The following is a 22,590-nucleotide window of genomic DNA, read 5'->3' as shown; positions in this document are numbered from 1 at the left end:
ACTCATCAAGGCAGCTGGGGTGGTTGATAAGTCTGAAGGGCAGGACAGGTGCCACCCAAAGGGAGCTGGAGAGGTTTGGCAATGAGCTGAGGAGAATCTCATGAGGGTCAATAAGGCAAAATGCAAGGTCCTGCCCCTAGGTCAGAGCAACCCTCTGCCCAGCCTGGGGGATGATGAAATTGAGAGCAACCCAACAGAAAAGGACTTGGGGGTGCTGGTGGTTGAGAAGCTGGGCAGGAGCCAGCAATGGGCACTGGCAGCCCAGAAGGCCAATGGCAGCCTGGGCTGCATCCAAAGCAGTGTGGCCAGAGATGGAGAGAGGGAACTCTGCTCTGGGGAGACCTCACCTGCAGTGCTGTTCCAGCTCTGGGGCTCCCAGCACAACAGAGACATGGACCTGCTGGACCAGGTCCAGAGCTGGATGCTCAGAGAGCTGGAGCACCTCTGCTACGGGGACAGGGTGACACTTTGGGTGTTCAGCCTGGAGAAGGCTCTGGGCAGACCTTAGAGCTTAATTTCAGTATCTGAAGGGGACCTACAGGAAAGCTGGGGGGGGACTGCTCAGAAGGTCCTGTGGGGATAGGACGAGGGGCAAGGGTTTGAAACTGGAGCAGGGGCAGATTCAGGTTGGCCATCAGGAGGAAGTTCTGCACAGTGAGAGTGGTGAAACACTGGAACAGGCTGCCCAGGGATGTGGTTGAGGCCCTGACCCTGGAGACATTCAAGATGAGACTTGCAGTATCCCTGTGCAGCCTGCTGTAGCTGGAGGTGTCCCTGCTGAGTGCAGGGGGGTTGGCTAAGCTGCCCTTGGAGGGTCCCTTCCAACCTGATGCAGTCTGTGAAGCTGTGACCAAGATGGGAAGGTTAGTTTATACATATACATATATGCACACACAATCTGTTTGCTAAGATTAAAGGACAAGTGCCAAGGAACATGACTTCACTGCAGGTAGAATATGAGAAGCTGGAGCAGCTGAGCAGCTGTTTGTTGGCAGAAGCAGACTGTCATGACACTGTTCTGCAGCTGAAGCTCAAACAGAATGAAGCTCACATGTTGGACATGCACATTAGCAAGGGGTGGATGCTGGTGTGCACGTGGAGCCTCAGCCCTTTGAAGGTTCTCTGAAGACATTGCTCTGGGAATGTTCACAAATGCAGCTCTGCAGAAAAGTGAATCCAGCCTTTAAGCCACCCTCTCAGGTCTCCTGTAGGCTGCTGCAAATGGTCACTAAACACCCCCTTAGCTTCAGCATTGGCTGGTTTTGTTCACATCCTTTTTGCTCTTGCCCCTAATTCTTCTTCCTCTTCTCTGCCTCCTGTTTCCCTTACTTTCCCTCATATGGGTTTTATCAGACAGTTTCCAATAGGGAAGGTCAGAACTCCTCTGCCTGGACTCAGCTGGAGGCCCTGAGGAGGATTCAGAGTGAGTCATTCCAGGGTATCCATTTGTGGTATTCACCCACTTTAACCTGTATTTATGGCTACTACTCAGTGCCAAGTTCTGGCCCCTCACTTCAAGAAGGATCTCAGGGAACTGCTTGAGAGAGTCCAGCACAGAGCCACAAAGCTGCTGCAGGCAGTGGAACATCTCCCTGTGAGCACAGGCTGAGGGAGCTGGGGGTTGGAGCTTGGAGCAGAGGAGCCTGAGGGTGACCTCATTGCTGGTGATATAGATGTGCAGGGCAGTGTGGGGAGGATGGAGCCAGGCTCTGCTCAGGGATGTCCAAGGACAGGACAAGGGGCACTGGGGGCAAGCTGGAGCAGAGAAAGTGCCACAGGAACAGAAGGGAAAACTTTTTCCCTGTGAGGGTGGCAGAGCCCTGGAGCAGCTCCACTGCTTTCAGCAGCTTTGTGGCTCTGTGCTGGGCTGTCTCAAGCAGTTCCCTGAGGTCCTTCCTGAACTGAGGGGCCCAGAACTGGACACAATATTCCAGATGTGGCCCCAGCAGGGCAGAGTAGAGGGAGACATCCAGCAGGAAAGGAAGACCTAACTCTGCACTTCTCAAACAGTTTGATTTGAGAAACAAGAGAGCAAGCAAAAGTGTTGACAGATTAATTGGAGGCTACTCAGTCGATGCCATGTCCACAGAAGGAATGTATCTGCATTGAAGGGACAAGGAACTTCTTAACCATTGTGGATAAATGTGTGCCAGACAGGCTCCACTGGGGCAATTTGCTAATGTACATTGGGATCTAAATCCCACTTTGAGAGGAGATTTATGGCTTTACATCTTATCCCCACTGGCAGCAGGACCAGAGATGAAACTTCCATGGACTGACTCCAGTGAGAGTTAAAAAATAAACAAACTGAAATCCTTTGGCTGTCCAAGAGCACAGAGGAGCTCCACAGAATGAAATGGCTGACTCTGGGTTATCCCTTCCCCACTTGAATGCTGCCAGTTTGATCCAGACTGGACAAACATTTCCATGGTACCACTGTCAAGCTTAAACCAGTGTAGAAAATGAATCTTCATCCACTGTGTGCTTGAAAAGCAACCCCAGACTGGGAAAGTAGAGAAAGTCATCTTCTGGTTACTGTGGTTCACTGTAGGGAAGTCACCTTACTGCCATGACAAAATGTCCTGCAGATACCTCCAGAAGGTGAGAGGAGAAAAGTATTGGAAAAACACTCAGGGACTGACAGATTGCAGTGGGTTGGAAGCTGGGGGAGCGGAGATTGAAGTTGGGCATCAGGAGGAAGTTCTGCACAGTGAGAGTGGTGAAACACTGGAACAGGCTGCCCAGGGATGTGGTTGAGGCCCTGTAACTGGAGACATTCAAGCTCAGACTGGTGTGGCCCTGGGCAGCCTGCTGTAGTTGGAGGTGTCCCTGCTGAGTGCAGGGGGGTTGGACAGGATGCCCTTCCAACCCAATGCAATCTGTGAAGCTGTCAATTTATAACTATAGCTCACCAGTCTGTTGAATCTCAAGTTCTACCTCAACATGAGGAGAAATGTCTTTACTGTGAGGGTGGCAGAGCCCTGGAGCAGGCTGCCCAGAGAGGTTGTGAGTCTCCTTCTCTGGAGACTTTCCAAACCCACCCGGATGTGTTCCTGTGTGACCTGCCCTGCGTAATACTGCTTTGGCAGGAGTGTTGGATTGGATGATCTCTGGAGGTCCCTTCCAGCCCCTAACATTCTGTGGTTCTATGATTCTGTTAATATGACCAACAGATCACAGGATCCTAGGGTGCTGGAAGGGACCTCCAGAGACCTTCAAGTCCAACTCCCCTGCCAGAGCAGGAGCATAAAGTCTAGTGCAGGTCACACAGGAACACATCTAGACAGGGCTGGAAAGTCTCCAGGAAAGGAGACTCCACAACCTCCCTGGGTAGCCTGTTCCAGTGCTCTGAATAGAATAGAATTAACCAGGTTGGAAAAGACCTTTGAGATCATCAAGTCCAACCTATCACCCAGCACCATCTAATCAACTAAACCATGGCACCAAGCATCCCATCCAGTCTCTTCCTAAACACCTCTAGTCATGAGGTCTGTGGTGACAGGTTGGACTCCATGATCTTCGAGGTCTCTTCCAACCTCAGTGATACTGTGATACTGTGATACCTCCAGTGATGGTGACACCACTACCCTGGGCAGCACATTCCAATGGCCAATCTCTCTTTCTGGGAAGAACTTCTTCATAAGATCCAGACTAAACCTCCCCTGACCCTTACACTAAAGAAGTTCCTCCTCATGTTGAGGTGCAACCTCCTGTGCTGTAGTTTCCATCCATTGCTCCTTGTCCCGTCCCAGGGTGCAACTGAGCAGAGCCTGTCCCTCTCCCTTCCTTCCTGACCCCCGGCCCTCAGACATTTCTACAGATGAGGGCTGTCAAAGGAATGGATCTGGCTGGCTGAGGAGTGATGCTGTGAAGTGGAGGGGCTGGTGGCCCAGCAGCCTTACCGCGGTGTCATTGGTGGTGATGTAGACCAGGACGTCCGAGTTGTTCCTGCTGGTGATGTAGCGGTAACAGTTCCACACGCAGCTGATCAAGTAACCCTGCAAAGGAAAGGCAGTCATTGCCCTCTGCACAAAACAAACCACACACAAGGGGGTGGTGGTTGGGTTTTTTTTTCACTCCTAGGCCATTTCTGTTCTTACAGGAATATGAAAAAGAGGCTGATGGAAGCAGCACGGGACAGTGGGGGCTGGGTGTGAAGTGTGTGCAGCACTGCTCCTCATGCTGGGGGAAGGGAAGGGAAGGGAAGGGAAGGGAAGGGAAGGGAAGGGAAGGGAAGGGAAGGGAAGGGAAGGGAAGGGAAGGGAAGGGAAGGGAAGGGAAGGGAAGGGAAGGGAAGGGAAGGGAAGGGAAGGGAAGGGAAGGGAAGGGAAGGGAAGGGAAGGGAAGGGAAGGGAAGGGAAGGGAAGGGAAGGGAAGGGAAGGGAAGGGAAGGGAAGGGAAGGGAAGGGAAGGGAAGGGAAGGGAAGGGAAGGGAAGGGAAGGGAAGGGAAGGGAAGGGAAGGGAAGGGAAGGGAAGGGAAGGGAAGGGAAGGGAAGGGAAGGGAAGGGAAGGGAAGGGAAGGGAAGGGAAGGGAAGGGAAGGGAAGGGAAGGGAAGGGAAGGGAAGGGAAGGGAAGAGAAGAGAAGAGAAGAGAAGAGAAGAGAAGAGAAGAGAAGAGAAGAGAAGAGAAGAGAAGAGAAGAGAAGAGAAGAGAAGAGAAGAGAAGAGAAGAGAAGAGAAGAGAAGAGAAGAGAAGAGAAGAGAAGAGAAGAGAAGAGAAGAGAAGAGAAGAGAAGAGAAGAGAAGAGAAGAGAAGAGAAATGGAATAGAATTAACCAGGTTGGAAAAGACCTTTGGGATCATCAAGTCCAACCTATCACCCAACACCATCTAATCAACTAAACCATGGCACCAAGAGCCTCATCCAGGCTCTTCCTAAACACCTCCAGGGATGGTGACTCCACCACCTCCATGGGCAGCACATTCCAATGCCCAATCTCTCTTTCAGTGAGGAATTTCTTCCTCACCTCCAGCCTAAACCTCCCCTGGCGCAGCTTGAGACTGTGTCCTCTTGTTCTGGTGCTGGTTGCCTGGGAGAAGAGACCAACCCCTGCCTGCTCAGTCTTCAGAAGAGGAGGCTCCTGGGAGGTCTTACTGTTGCTTGCTGACCTTGGCAGCCTTTCCTTGTTGTGGCTAAGTACTAACAAGCTCCTCTCTGCTCTTCTCTCTCTCTTTTCCCTTGTACAGGGTGGGGGTGGAAAGAGAATCAAGAGGGGAAAAGCTGTTGGTAATCCCCTGTTTTTTGTCCAGGGGGGTTCTTGAGTTGCTTATAAATTGTTAATATATGTAAATATTGTATATTTGGTGCATATTCATTGCATTTCATGTCCCTAGATTTTAGTTTGCCTGTAGACAGAGCTCCATTTGCTTTCCAGCTGAGCTGGGATGGCACATTTTATTTTGGGAGGCAATTTCAACCCACCAAGTGTGGCCTTTTAATATGTAAAAGGGGCTTATAAGAAAGGTGGAGAGAGAGTTTTTACCAAGGGCTGCAGAGAGGTGGAGAGAAATTTTTTAACCAAGGGCTGGAGAGAGAGATTGTAACCAAGGGCTGGGGAGAAAGTTTTTAAACAAGGGCTGCAGAGAGAGTTTTTAACCAAGGGATGGAGAGAGAGATTTAAGCAAGGGCTGGAGAGAGAGTTTTTGACCAAGGGCTGCAGAGAGAGTTTTTAACCAAGGGATGGAGAGAGAGATTTAAGCAAGGGCTGGAGAGAGAGTTTTTGACCAAGGGCTGGGGAGAAAGTTTTTAACCAAGGGCTGGAGAGAGAGTTATTGACTAAGGGCTGCAGAGAGAGTTTTTAACCAAGGGCTGGAGAGAGAGTTATTGACTAAGGGCTGCAGAGAGAGTTTTTAACCAAGGGCTGGAGAGAGCATTTACACTAAGGGCTGGAGAGAGAGTTTTTAACCAAGATCTGGAGAGAGAGTTTTAACCAAGGGCTGGAGAGAGCATTTACACCAAGGGCTGGAGAGAGAGTTTTTAACCAAGGGCTGGAGAGAGGGTTTTTGACCAAGGGCTGGAGAGAGAGTTTTTAACCAAGGGCTGGAGAGAGAGTTTTTGACCAAGGGCTGGGGAGAAAGTTTTTAACCAAGGGCTGGAGAGAGAGATTTAAGCAAGGGCTGCAGGGAGAGTTTTTACCTGAAGTTATTGATGACCTTTTAACTGGTATTACAAATGCTTCATCTTTGTTATTTGTTTATAAATCAAAGGCACTGTTATTGCAGCAATAATCCCACTGCAGGATATAGAGCTGCACTGTGTTTTTTCCCTTGGTCCTTCACTGTTGGTTTTGTTTGTTCATTTGGGTTTTTTTCTTGGACCTAACTTGGCTCTGGTTCGGACAGCTGCCTGGCACACAACTAGTTGTCTCCACTTACAGTAAAGTACTTCGGAGACATGCTCACATCACAACCCCAACACTAGAGAGACATGGACCTGCTGAAGAGGGTCCAGAGGAGGCCACCAAGATGATCAGAAGGCTGCTATGAAGACAGGCTCAGGGAGCTGGGGTTGTTCAGCCTGGAGAAGAGAAGACTCTGGGCAAACCTTAATGCTATATCCCCTTAGAGCTGAAGGGGACCTACAGGAAGGCTGTGGAGGGACTGCTGAGAAGGGCTGTGGGGATAGGATGAGGGGCAATGGTTTGAAACTGGAGCAGGGCAGATTCAGGTTGGCCATCAGGAGGAAGTTCTGCACAGTGAGAGTGGTGAAACACTGGAACAGGCTGCCCAGGGATGTGGTTGAGGCCCTGACCCTGGGGACATTCAAGATGAGACTTGCAGTGTCCCTGTGCAGCCTGCTGTAGTTGGCAGCAGCAGTGTCCTTGGGCAGCCTGATTTAGTTGGAGGTGCCCCTGCCAACTGTAGCGACAAGATGCCCTCTGAGAGTCCCTTCCAACCCACTTCACTCTGTGAATCTTCTCCTTTATGAGCAGGAGAGATTCTAGTTTGGCCATCAGAGATGAGCAAAGTGACTGGAAGGAAAAGAGGATGCAGTAACAGGTGTGTGTGTAGGAGGGGGCAAGAATCAGATGCTCAGCATGCCAGGGACCAGGCTGGTGGGACTAAGCAGCTTCTCCTGGAGCTTTCTGCGTCCCATGCAGCCAGACCCAAGAGTGACCAGGAGAACAGTGTGTCTTGGTAGTGACCAACTTCATCTTTTCCCTTGGGAGGTTCTGCACAGCCATTCTTTAGCAAACCCAGCGCACAGGAACGGAGCTGCCAGCGCTGCCTGGATTTGCATCTGTGTCTCACTGAGTGACTCACAGCTTTGTGACTCACTTGCACTGGTGACCTTCCAAAAGCCTCTTATCCTTCTGAGCTGCCCTGTGCTTCCTCTCCAGCCAGAGCTGCCACACACTGTGTGCTTTCCAGGATGCCACATGACTCACTGATGGCTCTCTTGCAGATTAAGAGGAGGTTTTTTGCCCCCCCACCGGGGCCAAGCTGGCTGGAATCCAGTAAGCCTGCTCCTTCTTTATGGCATCATATAGCCCGTGGATGAATGGAAGTGGCTATACACTTTGACAATGCTTTAGACTATCAAATGGAGAGAGCAAAAGGCTTCTGGAGCCAGCTGAAGCCCAAAGGAGGGTTGGGTTGGCTCTGCAGCCCGAGCTGTGCATTGTGCAGCTGTGCCAGAGGCTGCTGGAAGGAGGGGAGTAAAGGCACAGCCATGGGGAGCTGCATGCCTTCCAGAGGTCCAGAAATGGCCACTATGAATTGGGAGCAAGAATAAGTGGTTCAGTAGCTCCCAACACCCAGGTACTGTGCACTGGGAAATGCATAGGAGCTAGTAAAGGACAGAGCCTGAGTACAGCACACTTCTGAGGGAGCACAGCCCATCTCTTTAGGAAGCCCTTTACATTGGCCTTATCTATTTGAAACCCCATTGCTATAGCCCTTCTGTGGAAACCCACTGGGAGGGAAGCCCTGTCTCAGAGAAGAATCTTATCTGGGAGAAGCCAGTGGGAGGCATGGGCTTCATTCACCCCATTCCATGCAGTGAATACAACACATTTAACACTACAGTGAGCTCCTGCGGCTCTTGCAGCTCTAATCAGCCTTGTTCCTGCATGCACCAGCTTTTTCTCAGTGGGTGAGATCCGTTCCAGCCCTGCAATTAAAGAGGTCATCAGCCAGCACACACCAAATAATTGGCCCTGAGATACTGACCCACATAAGGCCCAGAGTGGGAGCAGCTCCAAACGTGTCCTTGCCCAAGAGCTTTAGACATGTGCTGCTGGCCTGGGTGTTGTGAGTCATGGAAACTTTTTCTCCTCAACTTGGAACTTCTTTAAGCTTGCTTCTTTTGCTGCTGCTGCTGCACCATTACATGGGATTGCTGATTCAGTTACCAATTCTCTTCCTGAAAGACCTGGCTGAGGTTTCAAGTCCTGCTTTAAAATGTGTGGCTGGACACACAGGGTATAAATGCATTGATTTATGTTTTTTGCTCTCAGGAGACCCAAGTTCAGCCTTGGAACAGACCCTACACAGGAGGCATTAAGTGACTTCAGCCCTTATCCACCCTGAGCAGTACTGCTGCACAGCAGGCTGCTGACAGACACCTCTGTAGGGGCAGGGGAAAGCCCCAGGTAGCCATCATGGAATCACAGAACTGTTAAGGTTGGAAGGGACCTCAAGGATCAGCCAGTTCCAACCCCCCTGCCATGGCCAGGGACACCTCACACTACAGCAGCTTGCTCACAGCCACAGCCAGCCTGGCTGCAAAAACCTCCAGGCATGAGGCTGCCACCACCTCCCTGGGCAACCTGTGCCAGTCTCTCACCACCCTCATGGGGAACAACTTCTTCCTAACATCCAAGCTCAATCTACCCATTTCTAGTTTTGCTCCATCCCCTCCAGTCCTATCACTCCCTGACACCCTCAAAAGTCCTTCCCCAGCTTTCTGGTAGCCCCCTTCAGATACTGGAAGGCCACAAGAAGGTCTCCTGGGAGCCTTCTCTTCTCCAGACTGAACAGCCCCAACTCTTTCAGTCTGTCTCCAGAGCAGAGCAGCTCCAGCCCTCTGCTCATCCTCGTGGCCCTTCTCTGGACACCTTCCAGCACCTCCAGATCCTTCCTGTCCTAGGGGCTCCAGAACTGGACACAGAGCTCCAGCTGTGGTCTCAGCAGAGTGGAGCAGAGGGAGAGAATCCCCTCCCTGGCCCTGCTGGCCACACTTCTCTTGCTGCAGCCCAGGCTCTGCTTGGCTCTCTGGGCTGCAAGTGCTCACTGCTGGCTCCTGTTGAGCTTCTCCTCCACCAGCACCCCCAAGTCCTTTTCTTCAGAGCTGCTCTCAAGCCAGTCCCTGCCCAGCCTATATCAGTGCCTGGGATTGCCCTGACCCAGCTGCAGGACCTTGCACTTGGTCTTGTTGAACCTCATGAGGTTGGCTTGGGCCCAGCTCTGCAGCCTGTCCAGGTCCCTCTGGATGGATCCCTGCCCTCCAGCCTGTCTGCTGCACCACACAGCTTGGTGCTGAGGGAGCCTCACAGCCACTGTCCATGTCCCTGATGAAGAAGATGTTAAACAAGAGAGGCAGCTGACAGGGCAGGAAAGGCAGCTGTGCAAGAAGGGCTGAATGTGGAACCATGCACTGTGCCTACTTCTACAAGCTTTCAGCCTTCCCCTTTGAACGGTGGGAGATTGCTCAGGCCCCTGAGGAGCTGCAAGGCACAAAACCTGAGAGCCCTGCCTGTTGCTGGTGGTGCTGCTGGTGGTGCATCTGTGGAGCAGCACAATGTGCTGCCTGACTTCTGCTCCTCACACACGTGCCTGGCCAGCTGACTGACCAGCATCTCTGTGGCAGTCAGAGGCTGCTGGGCCCTGCTCTTTCTTCTAACAGCAAGGGAAAAAGTCTCTGCCAATTTGGGTCACAAATTGCTGGAAGCAAGCAGAGGGTGAATGCCACTCAGCCCCCTCTGTCCCAGTTTATTCCCCAGCTGCCTTGAGTTTTCTATTTATGGAGCTGGGCTGGACTCCAGGAGCTGGTGAAAATGGGATAAAGATTTCAACACAAACTGAAATGTATAGGAAGATTTCAGAGGGAGGGCAATGGCAGAGCAGTTGCCCACTTGTATTTCACAGAACCACACAGTGTTAGGGGCTGGAAGGGACCTCCAGAGATCATCCAGCCCAACCCCCCTGCCAGAGCAGGGTCACCTATACCATGTTGGTTCTGCAGAAGGAGAAACAATGGGTTGCTGTGCTGATGAAATCTGCAATCAAACCCATCTCCTCAGCACCCTACAATGTGTACCAGAACCCAGTCCTTACAACTGCAAAGAAATGCTGTGAGTTAAAGGAATTAACAATGTCAGACCCAACCACTGGCCTGCAACACTTAAATGGTGTCTTAGAATCATAGAATAATAGAATCAGTAAGGTTGGAAAAGACCTCAGAGATCATCAAGTCCAACCTGTCACCCAACACCATCTAATCAACTAAACCATGGCACCAAGTGCCACATCCAATCCCCTCTTGAACACCTCCAGGGATGGGGACTCCACCACCTCCCTGGGCAGCACATTCCAATGGCCAATCTCTCTTGCTGGGAAGAACTTCTTCCTAACCTGCAGCCTAAACCTCCCCTGACACAGCTTGAGACTGTGTCCTCTTGTTCTGGTGATGCTTGCCTGGGAGAAGAGACCAACCCCCACCTGGCTACAACCTCCCTTCAGGGAGTTGGAGAGAGCAAGAAGGTCTCCCCTGAGCCTCCTCTTCTCCAGGCTAAGCAACCCCAGCTCCCTCAGCCTCTCCTCACAGGGCTGTGCTCCAGACCCCTCCCCAGCTTTGTTGCCCTTCTCTGGACACCTTCCAGCATCTCAACATCTTTCCTAAACTGAGGGGCCCAGAACTGGACACAGGACTCAAGGTGTGGCCTAACCAGTGCAGTGTACAGGGGCAGAATGACCTCCCTGCTCCTGCTGGCCACACTGTTCCTGATGCAGGCCAGGATGCCATTGGCCTTCTTGGCCATCTGGGCACACTGCAGGCTCATGTTCAGCTGCTGTCAACCAGTACCCCCAGGTCCCTCTCTGCCTGGCTGCTCTCAGCCACTCTGTCCCCAGCCTGTAGCACTGCATGGGGTTGTTGTGGCCAATGTGTAGAACCTGGCACTTGGATGTGTCCAGTCTCATGCCCTTGGACTCATGCCCATCTGTCCAGCCTGGCAAGGTCCCTCTGCAGAGCCTCTCTATCCTCTAACAGATCAACTCCTGCCCCCAGCTTGGTGTCATCTGCAAACTTACTGATGATGGACTCAATGCCCTCGTCCAGATGGGCCAGGACACCATCTGTTGGCTGACAGTCATGCACACTGTGGGGTGCAAGCTAAATCAAAAAGCCCCTACTTCTCCTATCATAGAATCACAGAATGTTAGGGGTTGGAAAGGATCTCCAGAGATCAGCCAGTCCAACCCCCCTGCCAGAGCAGCATCACCCAGGGCAGTCTGCACAGGAATGCATCCAGGTGGGGTTGGAAAGGCTCCAGAGAAGGAGACTCCACAACCTCTCTGGGCAGCCTCTCAGTAAAGAAGTGTTGAGGTGGAAACTCCTGTGTTCTAGCTTGGCTTGATTATTCCTTGTCCTATCACTGTGCACCACCCAAAAGAGCTTGGCCCCCTCCACTTGACACCCACCCCTCACATATTGATAGACATTGATCAGATCCCCTCTCAGCCTTCTCCTCTCCAGACTAAACAGCCCCAGGGCTCTCAACCTCTCTTCACAGCAGAGCTGTTCAAGTCCCTTAATCATCCTCCTAGCTCTTTGTTGAGCCCTCTCCAGTAGATCCCTGTCTCTCTTGAAATGAGGAGCCCAAAACTGTGTACAGTACCAAATAAATGCCCTGTCACCAGCAAGCCCAGTGCTGGGACCTGTCCCAGGCTTTTGTGGAACAGGTGGCACCCTTCTGGCTCTCTGTTGGCTGTTCCTGGAAGCAAGGATCAGAGCCTGGCTGTTTGGGCTATATTCATGGTCCCCAGCTGCTGGACCACTGCCCCTGTGGAAAGGAGGCAGACACCAGAGCCCTGTGCATCCAGGCCAGGAGGCATCCCCTTGGGAAGAGCCACAAAATCCCTCAGGGTGAACACAGAACTGCATTCTGCAGCACCTTTCCCACCTGCTGAGGACACCAGGATGTGCAGAGAGGTCTCATCTTCAGGCTCCACACCTTGGCCATGCAGGCAACAGCCTCTTTATGGAGACTAGGGTTAATATTCAGCTTGCTGAAGCCATGTCTGTCTCTTTCCTCTGGAACACTGGCAGCTGTCTCTTCCTACCTCCTTTCCAGAAACCAAAACCCAAACCTAACCAACCACAAATAAAACAAAACAAACCCTCAAAACACAACAACAATGAGCAGCAAACAAATCAAAACCAAACCAACCAAACAAAACCCCCAAAGCAAAACAAACAAATCAGAGCAAAGCAAAGCAAATCAGAGCAGAGCAAAGCAAAGCAAAGCAGAGAAGAGCAAAGCAAAGCAGAGCAGAGCAAAGCAAAGCAAAGCAGAGCAAAGCAAAGCAAAGCAGAGAAGAGCAAAGCAAAGCAAAGCAGAGCAGAGCAGAGCAAAGCAAAGCAAAGCAGAGCAAAGCAAAGCAAAGCAGAGCAGAGCAAAGCAAAGCAGAGCAGAGCAGAGCAAAGCAAAGCAAAGCAGAGCAAAGCAAAGCAAAGCAAAGCAGAGCAGAGCAGAGCAAAGCAGAGAAGAGCAAAGCAGAGAAGAGCAAAGCAAAGCGAAGCAAAGCAGAGCAGAGCAAAGCAAAGCAGAGCAGAGAAGAGCAAAGCAAAGCAGAGCAGAGCAAAGCAGAGAAGAGCAAAGCAGAGCAGAGAAGAGCAAAGCAGAGCAGAGCAAAGCAAAGCAGAGCAAAGCAAAGCAAAGCAGAGAAGAGAGCAAAGCAAAGAAAAGCAAAGCAAAGCAGAGCAGAGCAAAGCAAAGCAGAGCAAAGCAAAGCAGAGCAAAGCAAAGCAAAGCAGAGAAGAGCAAAGCAGAGCAGAGCAAAGCAGAGCAAAGCAAAGCAGAGCAAAGCAGAGCAGAGCAGAACAGAGCAAAGCAGAGTAGAGCAAAGCAGAGCAAAGCAGAGCAGAGCAGAGCAAAGCAAAGCAGAGCAAAGCAGAGCAGAGCAGAGCAGAGTAGAGCAAAGGAAAGCAGAGTAGAGCAAAGCAGAGCAGAGCAAAGCAGAGCAGAGCAGAGCAGAGCAAAGCAAAGCAGAGCAGAGCAAAGCAGAGCAAAGCAGAGCAAAGCAGAAAGCCAAAACTCGGGAGCTGCAGAGTGCTCAGGGCAGTCTGGAAAAGGTTTATCCTGTTTGTGCTCACCTGAGCCTACTTTGTCTGGGCCTGAGGGCTTCACCCATGGTGGAGAGCATAAAGTCCCAGCCTCAGGAAAACCAAGGCCCTGTCCCCCAGCACAGCTGCATAGGAGGCATGATTCAAAAGCCACCACGCTGACTGTGTATCTTCTGGAGCCTTGTGCACATGGAATTGTGCTGCTGGATGTCCTTCCTCACAGACCACCCATGTTTCAGGTTTGTGGTTCAGTTTGCAGACACCAGGGAGTAGTACAAAATGTTTTGGTACTGCTCTGACCAAGACTCTGCAAGATACTGCCTGAAATATCCATTAGCTGCTTCAAATCCAAGGAAACCCTAAGTGCTAAACAGCCAAATGCTTTTGTGTGGTTTGTTGGCTTCCTTCCTTACTACTCTGTTGTCTCTGCTCCCCTCCTCACAAACCCACTCTCCAGTACCACTGTATCTTGGTTGCTGCTCAGCAGTATTTTCCTCTGCTTGTAGCTTCCCCCAAACCAGAAGTGTTGTAGTGCCAAAGGTTTCTGAGGATTTCTGTGATCCTCTTTCATATTTCCCACCAGCTGAATGCAGCTTTCCCTACTGACACCATTCCTAGTTTACAGTGCTTGGGTTTCTCTTCCCATTTCATGTGGCAGAGGGAGCTCAGGCAGATTTTTATGCTCAGTACCTTTTCAGTGTCAGTGTAGAAACCAGCAAGGTCCTGCAGCTGGGACAGGCCAACCCCAGGCACAAATCCAGGCTGGGTACAGAGTGGGTTGAGAGCAGCTCTGAAGAAAGAGACTTGGGGGTGTTGGGTGCTGAGCAGCTCCCCAGGAGCCAGCAGTGCCCTCATGCAGCCCAGCAGACAGCTGTGTGCTGGGCTGCAGCCAGAGGAGTGTGGGCAGCAGGGCATGAGAGGGGATTCTGCCCCTTGACTCTGCTCTGCTGAGACCCCACCTCCAATCCTGCCTCCAGCTCTGGTGTCCCCAGCAGAAGGAGGACACAGAGCTGCTGGAGTGAATTCAGACGAGGACACAAGGATGATCCAAGGGCTGGAGCAGCTCTGCTGTGAGGACAGGCTGAGGCAGCTGGGGGTGTTCAGCCTGCAGAAGAGAAGACTCTGGGGGGAACCTTAGAGCTGCCTTCCAATAGCTGAAGGGATCCTGTAGGAAGGCTGCAGAGAGACTTTTCCTGAGGGTATCTAGAGACAGGACATAGGGGAATGGTTTGAAGCTGAGGAAGAGCAGGGTTAGACTGGAGCTGAGGAAGAAGTTCTTCAGTGTGAAGGTGGTGAGATTCCAGAATAGGCTGCCCAGGGAGGTTGTGGCTGCTTCCTCCCTTCAGGTACTGGAAGGTCCCCCCAGTCAACCCCAGCTCCCTCAGCCTGTCTTCAGAGCTGAGGTGTTTCAGCCATACCCCTCCACTGTGACCTCTATGTCTATGCATTTAGCTGTGCCAGTTTATGTTTTTCCCCCCCACAGTGTGTCTATCACTTTGCTTTGTATAGAGCTGTCATGCTGCCTGCTGTGGAGGTCCCTGGATCTTTAAAGCCAGCCCTCCCAGCAAAGGACATTCCAGCCACGACCTGAAATGGACTTTCCACACAGTAATGCACTTACCTTGAAAGCCAAAATGATGCTTATGAAGAGGAGGATAATCACGACCAGGCAGGTAGGGTTCACAGACATAATCTCCTCCTTGTAGGGAAAATTGCTGGGCTGCATAAACAAAAAGAAGCAAACCACTCTGAGTTAATCCCAGGAGTCACTGAAGAGCCATTCAATTAGTGCCCTGGATAGTGAACAGCCTACAGAACTTGCTGTGAGCTGCTAAAGCAGGAGCTCTCTGCACCACTGCCCGGCTTTAGAACGTGTGGCTGGAACAGGCATTGTGAGAGTGAGCTGCCCAAGCTTCCCTGGAGGCCTGAGGGATCCTTGCTTTGAAGCATAGAATCAACCAGGTTGGAAAAGACCTCAAAGATCATCAAGTCCAACCTGTCACCCAACACCTCCTGACAGCTAAACCATGGCACCAAGTGCCACATCCAATCTCCTCTGAACACCTCCAGGAATGGTGACTCCGCCACCTCCCTGGGCAGCACATCCCAATGGCTAATGACTCTCTCTGGGAAGAACTTTCTCCTCACCTCCAGCCTAAACTTGCCCTGGCTTTGCATATGGTGTGTGCTCTCCTTTCCTCTGTGCACACATCTGCCACAAACCAGCAAAGGACACCCCTCTGGGAGCTCTGCAGCAGGAAACTTGCCATCTGCAGCAGCAGCAGGCAAGTCCTGTACTTATTAACTGATCCTTACACTGGCACTGGCTGCCAAAGAGCAGTGTCAGCTCCTTCCAGAAAGCCAAAGCAGGAAAACACCCCTGGAGAGGGACTTTTGAGGGTGTCAGGGAGTGATAGGACTGGGAGGAATGGAGCAAAACTAGCAATGGGCAGATTGAGATTGGATGTTAGGAAGAAGTTGTTCCCCATGAGGGTGGTGAGAGACTGCCACAGGTTGCCCAGGGAGGTGGTGGAAGCCTCCTGCCTGGAGGTGTTTGCAGCCAGGCTGGCTGTGGCTGTGAGCAAGCTGCTGTAGTGTGAGGTGTCCCTGACCATGGCAGGGGGGTTGGAACTGGCTGATCCTTGAGGTCCCTTCCAACCCTGACAGTTCTGTGATTCTGTGGCACCACACAGGCTGGACCATGGGCTGAGGCCAGTGGACTGAGATCCAACAAGTGCAAGGGCAGGGTCCTGCACTTTGGCCACACTAACCCCATGCAGCACTACAGACTGGGGGGCAGAGGCTGGAGAGCACCTGGCAGAGAGGGACCTGGCAGTGCTGGGGGACAGCAGCTGGACATGATCCAGCAGTGTGCCCAGGGGGCATGGAAGGCCAAGGGCTTCCTGGCCTGGATCAGGAACAGTGTGGCCAGCAGGAGCAGGGAAGTCCTTAGTGGTTAGGTCACACCTTGAGTCCTGTGTCCAGTTATGGACCCTCACTGCAGGAAGGATCTTGAGGTGCTGGAGCAGGTCCAGAGCAGAGTGACCAGATGATCCATGAGGTCCCTTCCAACCCTGACAATTCTATGATGCTGTGAAAGCTGGACAGCACGAGCCTTTGACCTAAACATCTGATCCAAAGGCACAGGATCCATTCTGCCCCAGCTCATTCTGGCTGAATTTGGACTGCTTCCTCAGGAGCATTTGGTACTGTTGCTGCTGGAGTGCACAGCCTGTGGTGGCAAGGGTCCTACAGGGAGGCAATATCATAATTTCAAACAGAAATGTGCTCTAGGTCCTTCTGTTATCTCTTACATGAGATAACAGGTCACAACCTTTCTGCTCAGGGTAGGCTCTAGGGACTTACAATCACACAGAATCCCAGGAGGCCAGGGTGGAGGGGACCCCAAGGATCATCTGCTCCAACCTTTCCAGGTGATGGTGTAGCTGAAATGAGCTGGCCCAGCACCCTGCCAAGCTGAGTCTCCAATCTGTCCAATGGAAAGGAATCCACTGCTTCCCTTGGGGGGTGATTCCAACAGTTACATGAAACAGCTCCAAAACAAGTAATTCCCCCACTTCCATTTCCCCCTGATGCTTTAACTATGCAGCACAAGTCTGCTCTCTCTGAGGGCAAAAAAAGCAAACCCTACTTAAACTTCAGGTGGGGAGTAAGAGGACACCTCCCCCAGCTTTCCATTCCCTCCTGCAGATGCTGCTGAAACACTTTAGGAACACTGGGTGAAGAATCACAGAATCAGCCAGGTTGGAAGAGACCTTTGAGATCATCAAGCCCAACCTATCACCCAGCAGCATCTAATCAACTAAACCATGGCACCAAGTGCCTCATCCAGGCTCTTCTTAAACACCTCCAGGGGCAGTGACTCCACCACCTCCCCATCCAGCCCATTCCAATCTCTCTTTCAGTGAAGAATTTCTTTCTCACATCCAACCCAGACCTCCCCTGGCACAGCTTGAGGCTGTATCCTCTCCTGTCACAGGCTGCCTGGGAGAAGAGACCAACCCCCACCTGGCCACAACCTCCCTTCAGGTAGTTGTAGATGGCAGTAAGGTCTCCCCTGAGCCTCCTCTTGTCATCTTTGTCCTTGCAGCCAGCTCTGGTGGGGCAGGCAGGACCCGAGTATGCTGCTCAGCTGGCACCAGTCCATCCATGCTGCTCTTCAGGACTGACAAAGCCTCTTGGTGAGGTCAAGCCCAACGAGGCAGTGCCCTCCCTTGGGTAGGAACTTCAGGGTGATGTCCAAAGGCAGCTGTGTCCTGGCACCTAGCCCAAGATCCCTCCCCAGTGCAAGAGGAGAGGCCTGCATCAGGAACAGTGTGGCCAGCAGGAGCAGGGAAGTCATTGTGCCCTGTGCTCAGCACTGGTTAGGCCACACCTTGAGTCCTGTGTCCAGTTCTGGGCCCCTCAATTTAAGAAGGACATTGAGACACTTGAATGTGTCCAGAGAAGGGCAACAAAGCTGGGGAGGGGTCTGGAGCACAGCCCTGTGAGGAGAGGCTGAGGGAGCTGGGGTTGCTTAGCCTGGAGAAGAGGAGGCTCAGGGGAGACCTTCTTGCTCTCTACAACTCCCTGAAGGGAGGTTGTAGCCAGGTGGGGGTTGGTCTCTTCTCCCAGGCAAGCATCACCAGAACAAGAGGACACAGTCTCAAGCTGTGCCAGGGGAAGTTTAGGCTGGATGTTAGGAAGAAGTTCTTCAGAGAAAGAGAGATTGGCCACTGGGATGTGCTGCCCAGGGAGGTGGTGGAGTCCCCATCCCTGGAGGTGTTCAAGAGGGAATTGGATGTGGCACTTGGTGCCATGGTTTAGTTGATTAGATGGTGTTGGGTGACAGGTTGGACTTGATGATCTCTGAGGTCTTTTCCCACCTTATTGATTCTATGATTCTATGATTCTCTCTGTGAGCTTCATCTCAGCTTGCAAGCTTCACTCTGCCCTCAGGCAGGGGAAAGGGATGAGAGCAAGGAGCAGGCTACACCCCAAGCTGAGCAAGGGCTCTGGGGGTCCACCACTGCCTCCTTGAGTACTCTCCAACCTGCCACAGGTAGGAGTGGGCCCTGCCATTACAGACAGCAACTGGAAGCCACTGGTGGGTCTCACCAGGGGAGTTCAGCTTGGATAAAGAACAACCTCTAAAAGATGTTTGGCTGAGTTTGTGCCTGCTGGAAGAAAACCCAGCCCTTGAAAACGAATGCTGCAGATGATTGTTCTGCAGGGCTGCAAGGCACAAGCTCCTGTTTCAGCTAGAAGAGAGCTTTGTTCACAGACAGAGCTGCGCTCTGCTGCAACAGTGCCTCATTAGAGCTGAATGCAGCAGCTTCTTCCACTCACCATCCCCTTTTCCCCTTACAGGTCTAATTACTTATCCAGGCCAGATCTGAGTCTTTGTCAGGGTGATTAAGCAGCCCCAGCTATCACTGTGCTCTTGGCCATGAGGCTGTGAATCCAGAGTAACCCTTTCAATACCCCTTGCACCAGCACTCAGCCCTCTGCATCAGGAAATGATCTCTTTTTGGGGGGCAGCTGCTAGCCAGAACAGCTCTTTAGTGCTTCCATGAACTGTTCAGAGTGGTTAACATCAACAGCAGCTGTAACCCTCTGCAGAGAAATGTTACATAAGCACATTTTCCACTTCTTCTTTCTGCTCCTGAACTGAATTTAAGGGCTGGAGGTTTTATCACCTTGTCCTTATTGAGGTACAGCTTTGGTAGGAGTCTGGCTCATGCAGCCCAGGAGGGAAATCATAGCCTGGGCTGCAGCCAGAGGAGTGTGGGCAGCAGGGCAAGAGAGGGGATTCTGCCCCTTGACTCTGCTCTGCTGAGACCTCACCTCCAATCCTGCCTCCAGTTCTGCTGTCCCCAGCAGCAGAAGGACACAGAGCTGCTGGAGTGAGGCCAGAGGAGGCCACAAAGGTCATCCAAGGGCTGGAGCAGCTCTGCTGTGAGGATAGGCTGAGGGAGCTGGGGGTGTTCAGCCTGGAGAAGAGAAGACTCTGGAGGAACCTTAGAGCTGCCTTCCAATAGCTGAAGGGATCCTACAGGAAGGCTTCAGAGAGACTTTTCCTGAGGGTGTCTAGAGACAGGCCAAGGGGGAATGGTTTGAAGCTGAGGGAGAGCAGGGTTAGACTGGAGCTGAGGAAGAAGTTCTTCAGTGTGAGGATGGTGAGACTCTGGAATAGGCTGCCCAGGGAGGCTGTGGCTGCCTCTTCCCTGGGGTGTTCAAGGCCAGGCTGGATGAGGCCTTGAGCAGCTGAGTCTAGTTGAGAGGCATCCTTGGGCATGGCAGGGAGGTTGCAGTAGGTGATCTTTGAGGTCCCTTCCAACCTGAGCCATTCTGTATTTACATTGTTGGGTTTGCATTTAGCAATGCAGCACACAGTAATGACTGAACTTGGCTTCTCAATCAGACCATCCTTAGTGTTCTTTACCTCTTCATTAGGCTTTATTAGAAGTGGTTTTCCTGGGAAATATCATAAGTACTGCCCCTGGCAGTGCAGATGTGATCAACTGGGGCAATGCAAGGATAGGAGCTGTCAGAGGATGACATGGAAACACAGAATGGTTTGGGTTGGAAGGGACCTCCAAGGCTCATCCCTTCCAACCCCCTTGCACTCAGCAGGGACATCCTCAACTAGATCAGGTTGCTCAGAGCCCTGTTGAGCCTCAACTTGAACATCTCCAGGGATGGAGCGTCAACTACACTGCGCAACCTGTTCCAGTGTTCCACCAGCCTCATCGTACAGAACTGGTTCCTAACATCCAATCTCAATCTGCTCTTCTCTCATTTCAAGCCATTGTCCCTCATCCTGTCCCTGCAGGCCTTTGCAAACAGTCCCTCTGCAGCCTTCCTGTAGCCCCCTTCAGGTACTGGCAGGCTGCTATTAGGTCTCCCTGGAGCCTTCTCTTCTCCAGGCTGAACACCCCCAGCTCCCTCAGCCTGTCCTTGTAGCAGAGCTGCTCCAACCCCCTGATCATTTCTGTGGCCTCCTCTGGACCCTCTCCATCAGGCCTATGTCCTTATTGTGTTGAGGGCTCAGCTATCTTAGCCTCCTGTTTGCAACCTCCTGCTAGAAGGCTCAGTTCCCCTACTCAGTGAACCTGAGGAAGCTCTCCCAGGGCTGATGTTGGCCTTTGTGAATGGTCTCTTGGGTACCCAGGTTATTAATGGAAGTCAGGAAGAGAGTGAAATCTACTGCTGATGCCTGGAGACCTTTCTCTGCCCAAAATAGAAACTCCCTGGCAGATGGTCAGCTTAGCCAGGACCCTTTGCAGTCTGCTAGCTAACCTCTTCCAATCCATCTGATACATCCTTTATTGATCTGCTGCTTTATTGTTGCTCTGAGCATCATGCTGTGGAGTCAGATGTCTCACAGAAGTCCATTATGCCTCTGCCTGTCTGCTGATGAAGCCAGGAATCCTGTCAGGGACAGCAAAGGAGTTTGCCTTGCTGCACATCTGACTTGCCATAACAGTGGGCTGCCATTAATCACAGCCCTCTGCTCTAATCCTTTATCAACTGACTCTCCTCTCAGCCCTGCTGGTGTAATTCTGCTTGGTAGCAATGTCAGGCTAAGCGGCCTATAATTAGCCTGGAAATCCCCCTGGCTCCTCTGAGCTCTCCTGAAGGGCTGCAGCATTTCATCATCAGTCCAGAGAATGATTTACACCAGCAAGGCAGAGGTGAGTGCCACCAAAGGGCTCTGCTGCACCATTCCCAACACCTTCCAAAGCCTGCTCCTTGTATTTCTGCTATGGCAGGGCCCATTATATTTATATCTTTACCATGAGGGTAGTGGAACACAGCAACAGTATTCCCAGGGAGGTGGCTGGGGCTCCATCCCTGGACATATTCAAGGTGAGGCTCAACAGGGCTCTGGGCATCCTGGTCTAGTTGGGGATGTCCCTGTGGACTGCAGAGGGGGGTGGACTGGATGCCCTTTGGAGGTCCCTTCCAACCCAGGTCATTCTATGATTCTCTGAGTCACAGTGATCTTCTAGCAGGTATTTTGAGAGAATGAGCTGCTCTTTACCCTTCCAGTGAGCTGGCTCCAGATGTGGCACCAGGCTTTTAGCACAAGAGCAGAGGCTTTTTTAGGTCAAGCTCCAGGCCTGCTCCTGTCCCCCTCACACTCTGACACAGTGATCAAGACTAAGCAAAACCTGGTTACAACAGATCCAGGGAGGTTCTCCTTCCCCTCGACTCTGCCCTGCTGAGACCTCACCTGGAGTATTGCATCCAGCTCTGGGCTCCCCAGTTCCAGAGGGACAGGGATCTGCTGGAGAGAGTCCAAGGGAGGGCTGCAAGGATGCTGAAGGGACTGAAGCACTGCCTGGTGAGGAGAGGCTGAGAGCCCTGGGGCTGTTTAGTCTGGAAAGGAGAAGACTGAGAGGGGATCTGATCAATGTCTATCAATATCTGAGGGCTGGGGGTCAGGAAGGAAAGGATAGGGACAGCCTCTGCTCACTTGTGCTCTGGGATAGGACAAGGAGCAATGGATATAAACTACGGCACAGGAGGTTCCACCTCAACAGGAGAAGGAACTTCTTTACTGTGAGAGTCACAGAGCACTGGAACAGGCTGCCCAGATAGGTTGTTGAGTCTCCTGCTCTGGAGTCTTTCCATCCCTGTCTGGATGTGTTCCTGTGTGACCTGTGCTAGATTCTATGGTCCTATTCTGGCAGAGGTTTGGATTGAAAGATCTCCAGAGGTCCCTTCCAATCCCTAACATCATGGAATCCTGTGAACTCCTGGTCTGGGAGTAGTGACAGTTGCTGCAGCCACATGGACAATTGCTATGCCACCAGAGCTGGGCTGGCAGGCATGCAGAAGGGATGGACTGCAGGTGAAGGATAGGGAGGGATGGCAGGTGATGGATAGGGAGGGACTGCAGGTGAAGGATAGGGAGGGATGGCAGGTGATGGATAGGGAGGGACTGCAGGTGAAGGATAGGGAGGGATGGCAGGTGATGGATAGGGAGGGATGGCAGGTGAAGGATAGGGAGGGACTGCAGGTGATGGATAGGGAGTGATGGCAGGTGATGGATAGGGAGGGACTGCAGGTGATGGATAGGGAGGAATGGCAGGTGAAGGATAGGGAGGGACTGCAGGTGAAGGATAGGGAGGGACTGCAGGTGAAGGATAGGGAGGGACTGCAGGTGATGGATAGGGAGGGACTGCAGGTGAAGGATAGGGAGGGACTGCAGGTGAAGGATAGGGAGGGACTGCAGGTGATGGATAGGGAGGGATGGCAGGTGATGGATAGGGAGGGACTGCAGGTGAAGGAT

At 52.1% G+C, this 22,590-nt stretch overlaps 1 protein-coding gene across 1 annotated transcript in view; it reads right to left on the bottom strand.

Annotated features, from left to right (window-relative positions):
- Positions 1 to 22,590, bottom strand: part of LAPTM4B (lysosomal protein transmembrane 4 beta) — a 60,011-nt gene that overhangs the window by 5,315 nt on the left and 32,106 nt on the right. Inside the window, exons 5-6 of the mRNA XM_068164316.1 lie at positions 14,911 to 15,009; positions 3,903 to 3,998 (exon numbers count right to left, since the gene is read on the bottom strand). Of these exons, the coding sequence (XP_068020417.1) occupies positions 3,903 to 3,998; positions 14,911 to 15,009 (195 nt within the window). The remainder of the gene's footprint in view (positions 1 to 3,902; positions 3,999 to 14,910; positions 15,010 to 22,590) is intronic.

Source organism: Melanerpes formicivorus, unplaced genomic scaffold, assembly GCF_026170545.1.
Source record: "Melanerpes formicivorus ecotype bairdi unplaced genomic scaffold, bMelFor1.0.p_v2 SCAF_79, whole genome shotgun sequence".
Classification (NCBI taxonomy): domain Eukaryota; kingdom Metazoa; phylum Chordata; class Aves; order Piciformes; family Picidae; genus Melanerpes; species Melanerpes formicivorus.
This window is presented reverse-complemented; position numbering and strand designations above follow the sequence as displayed.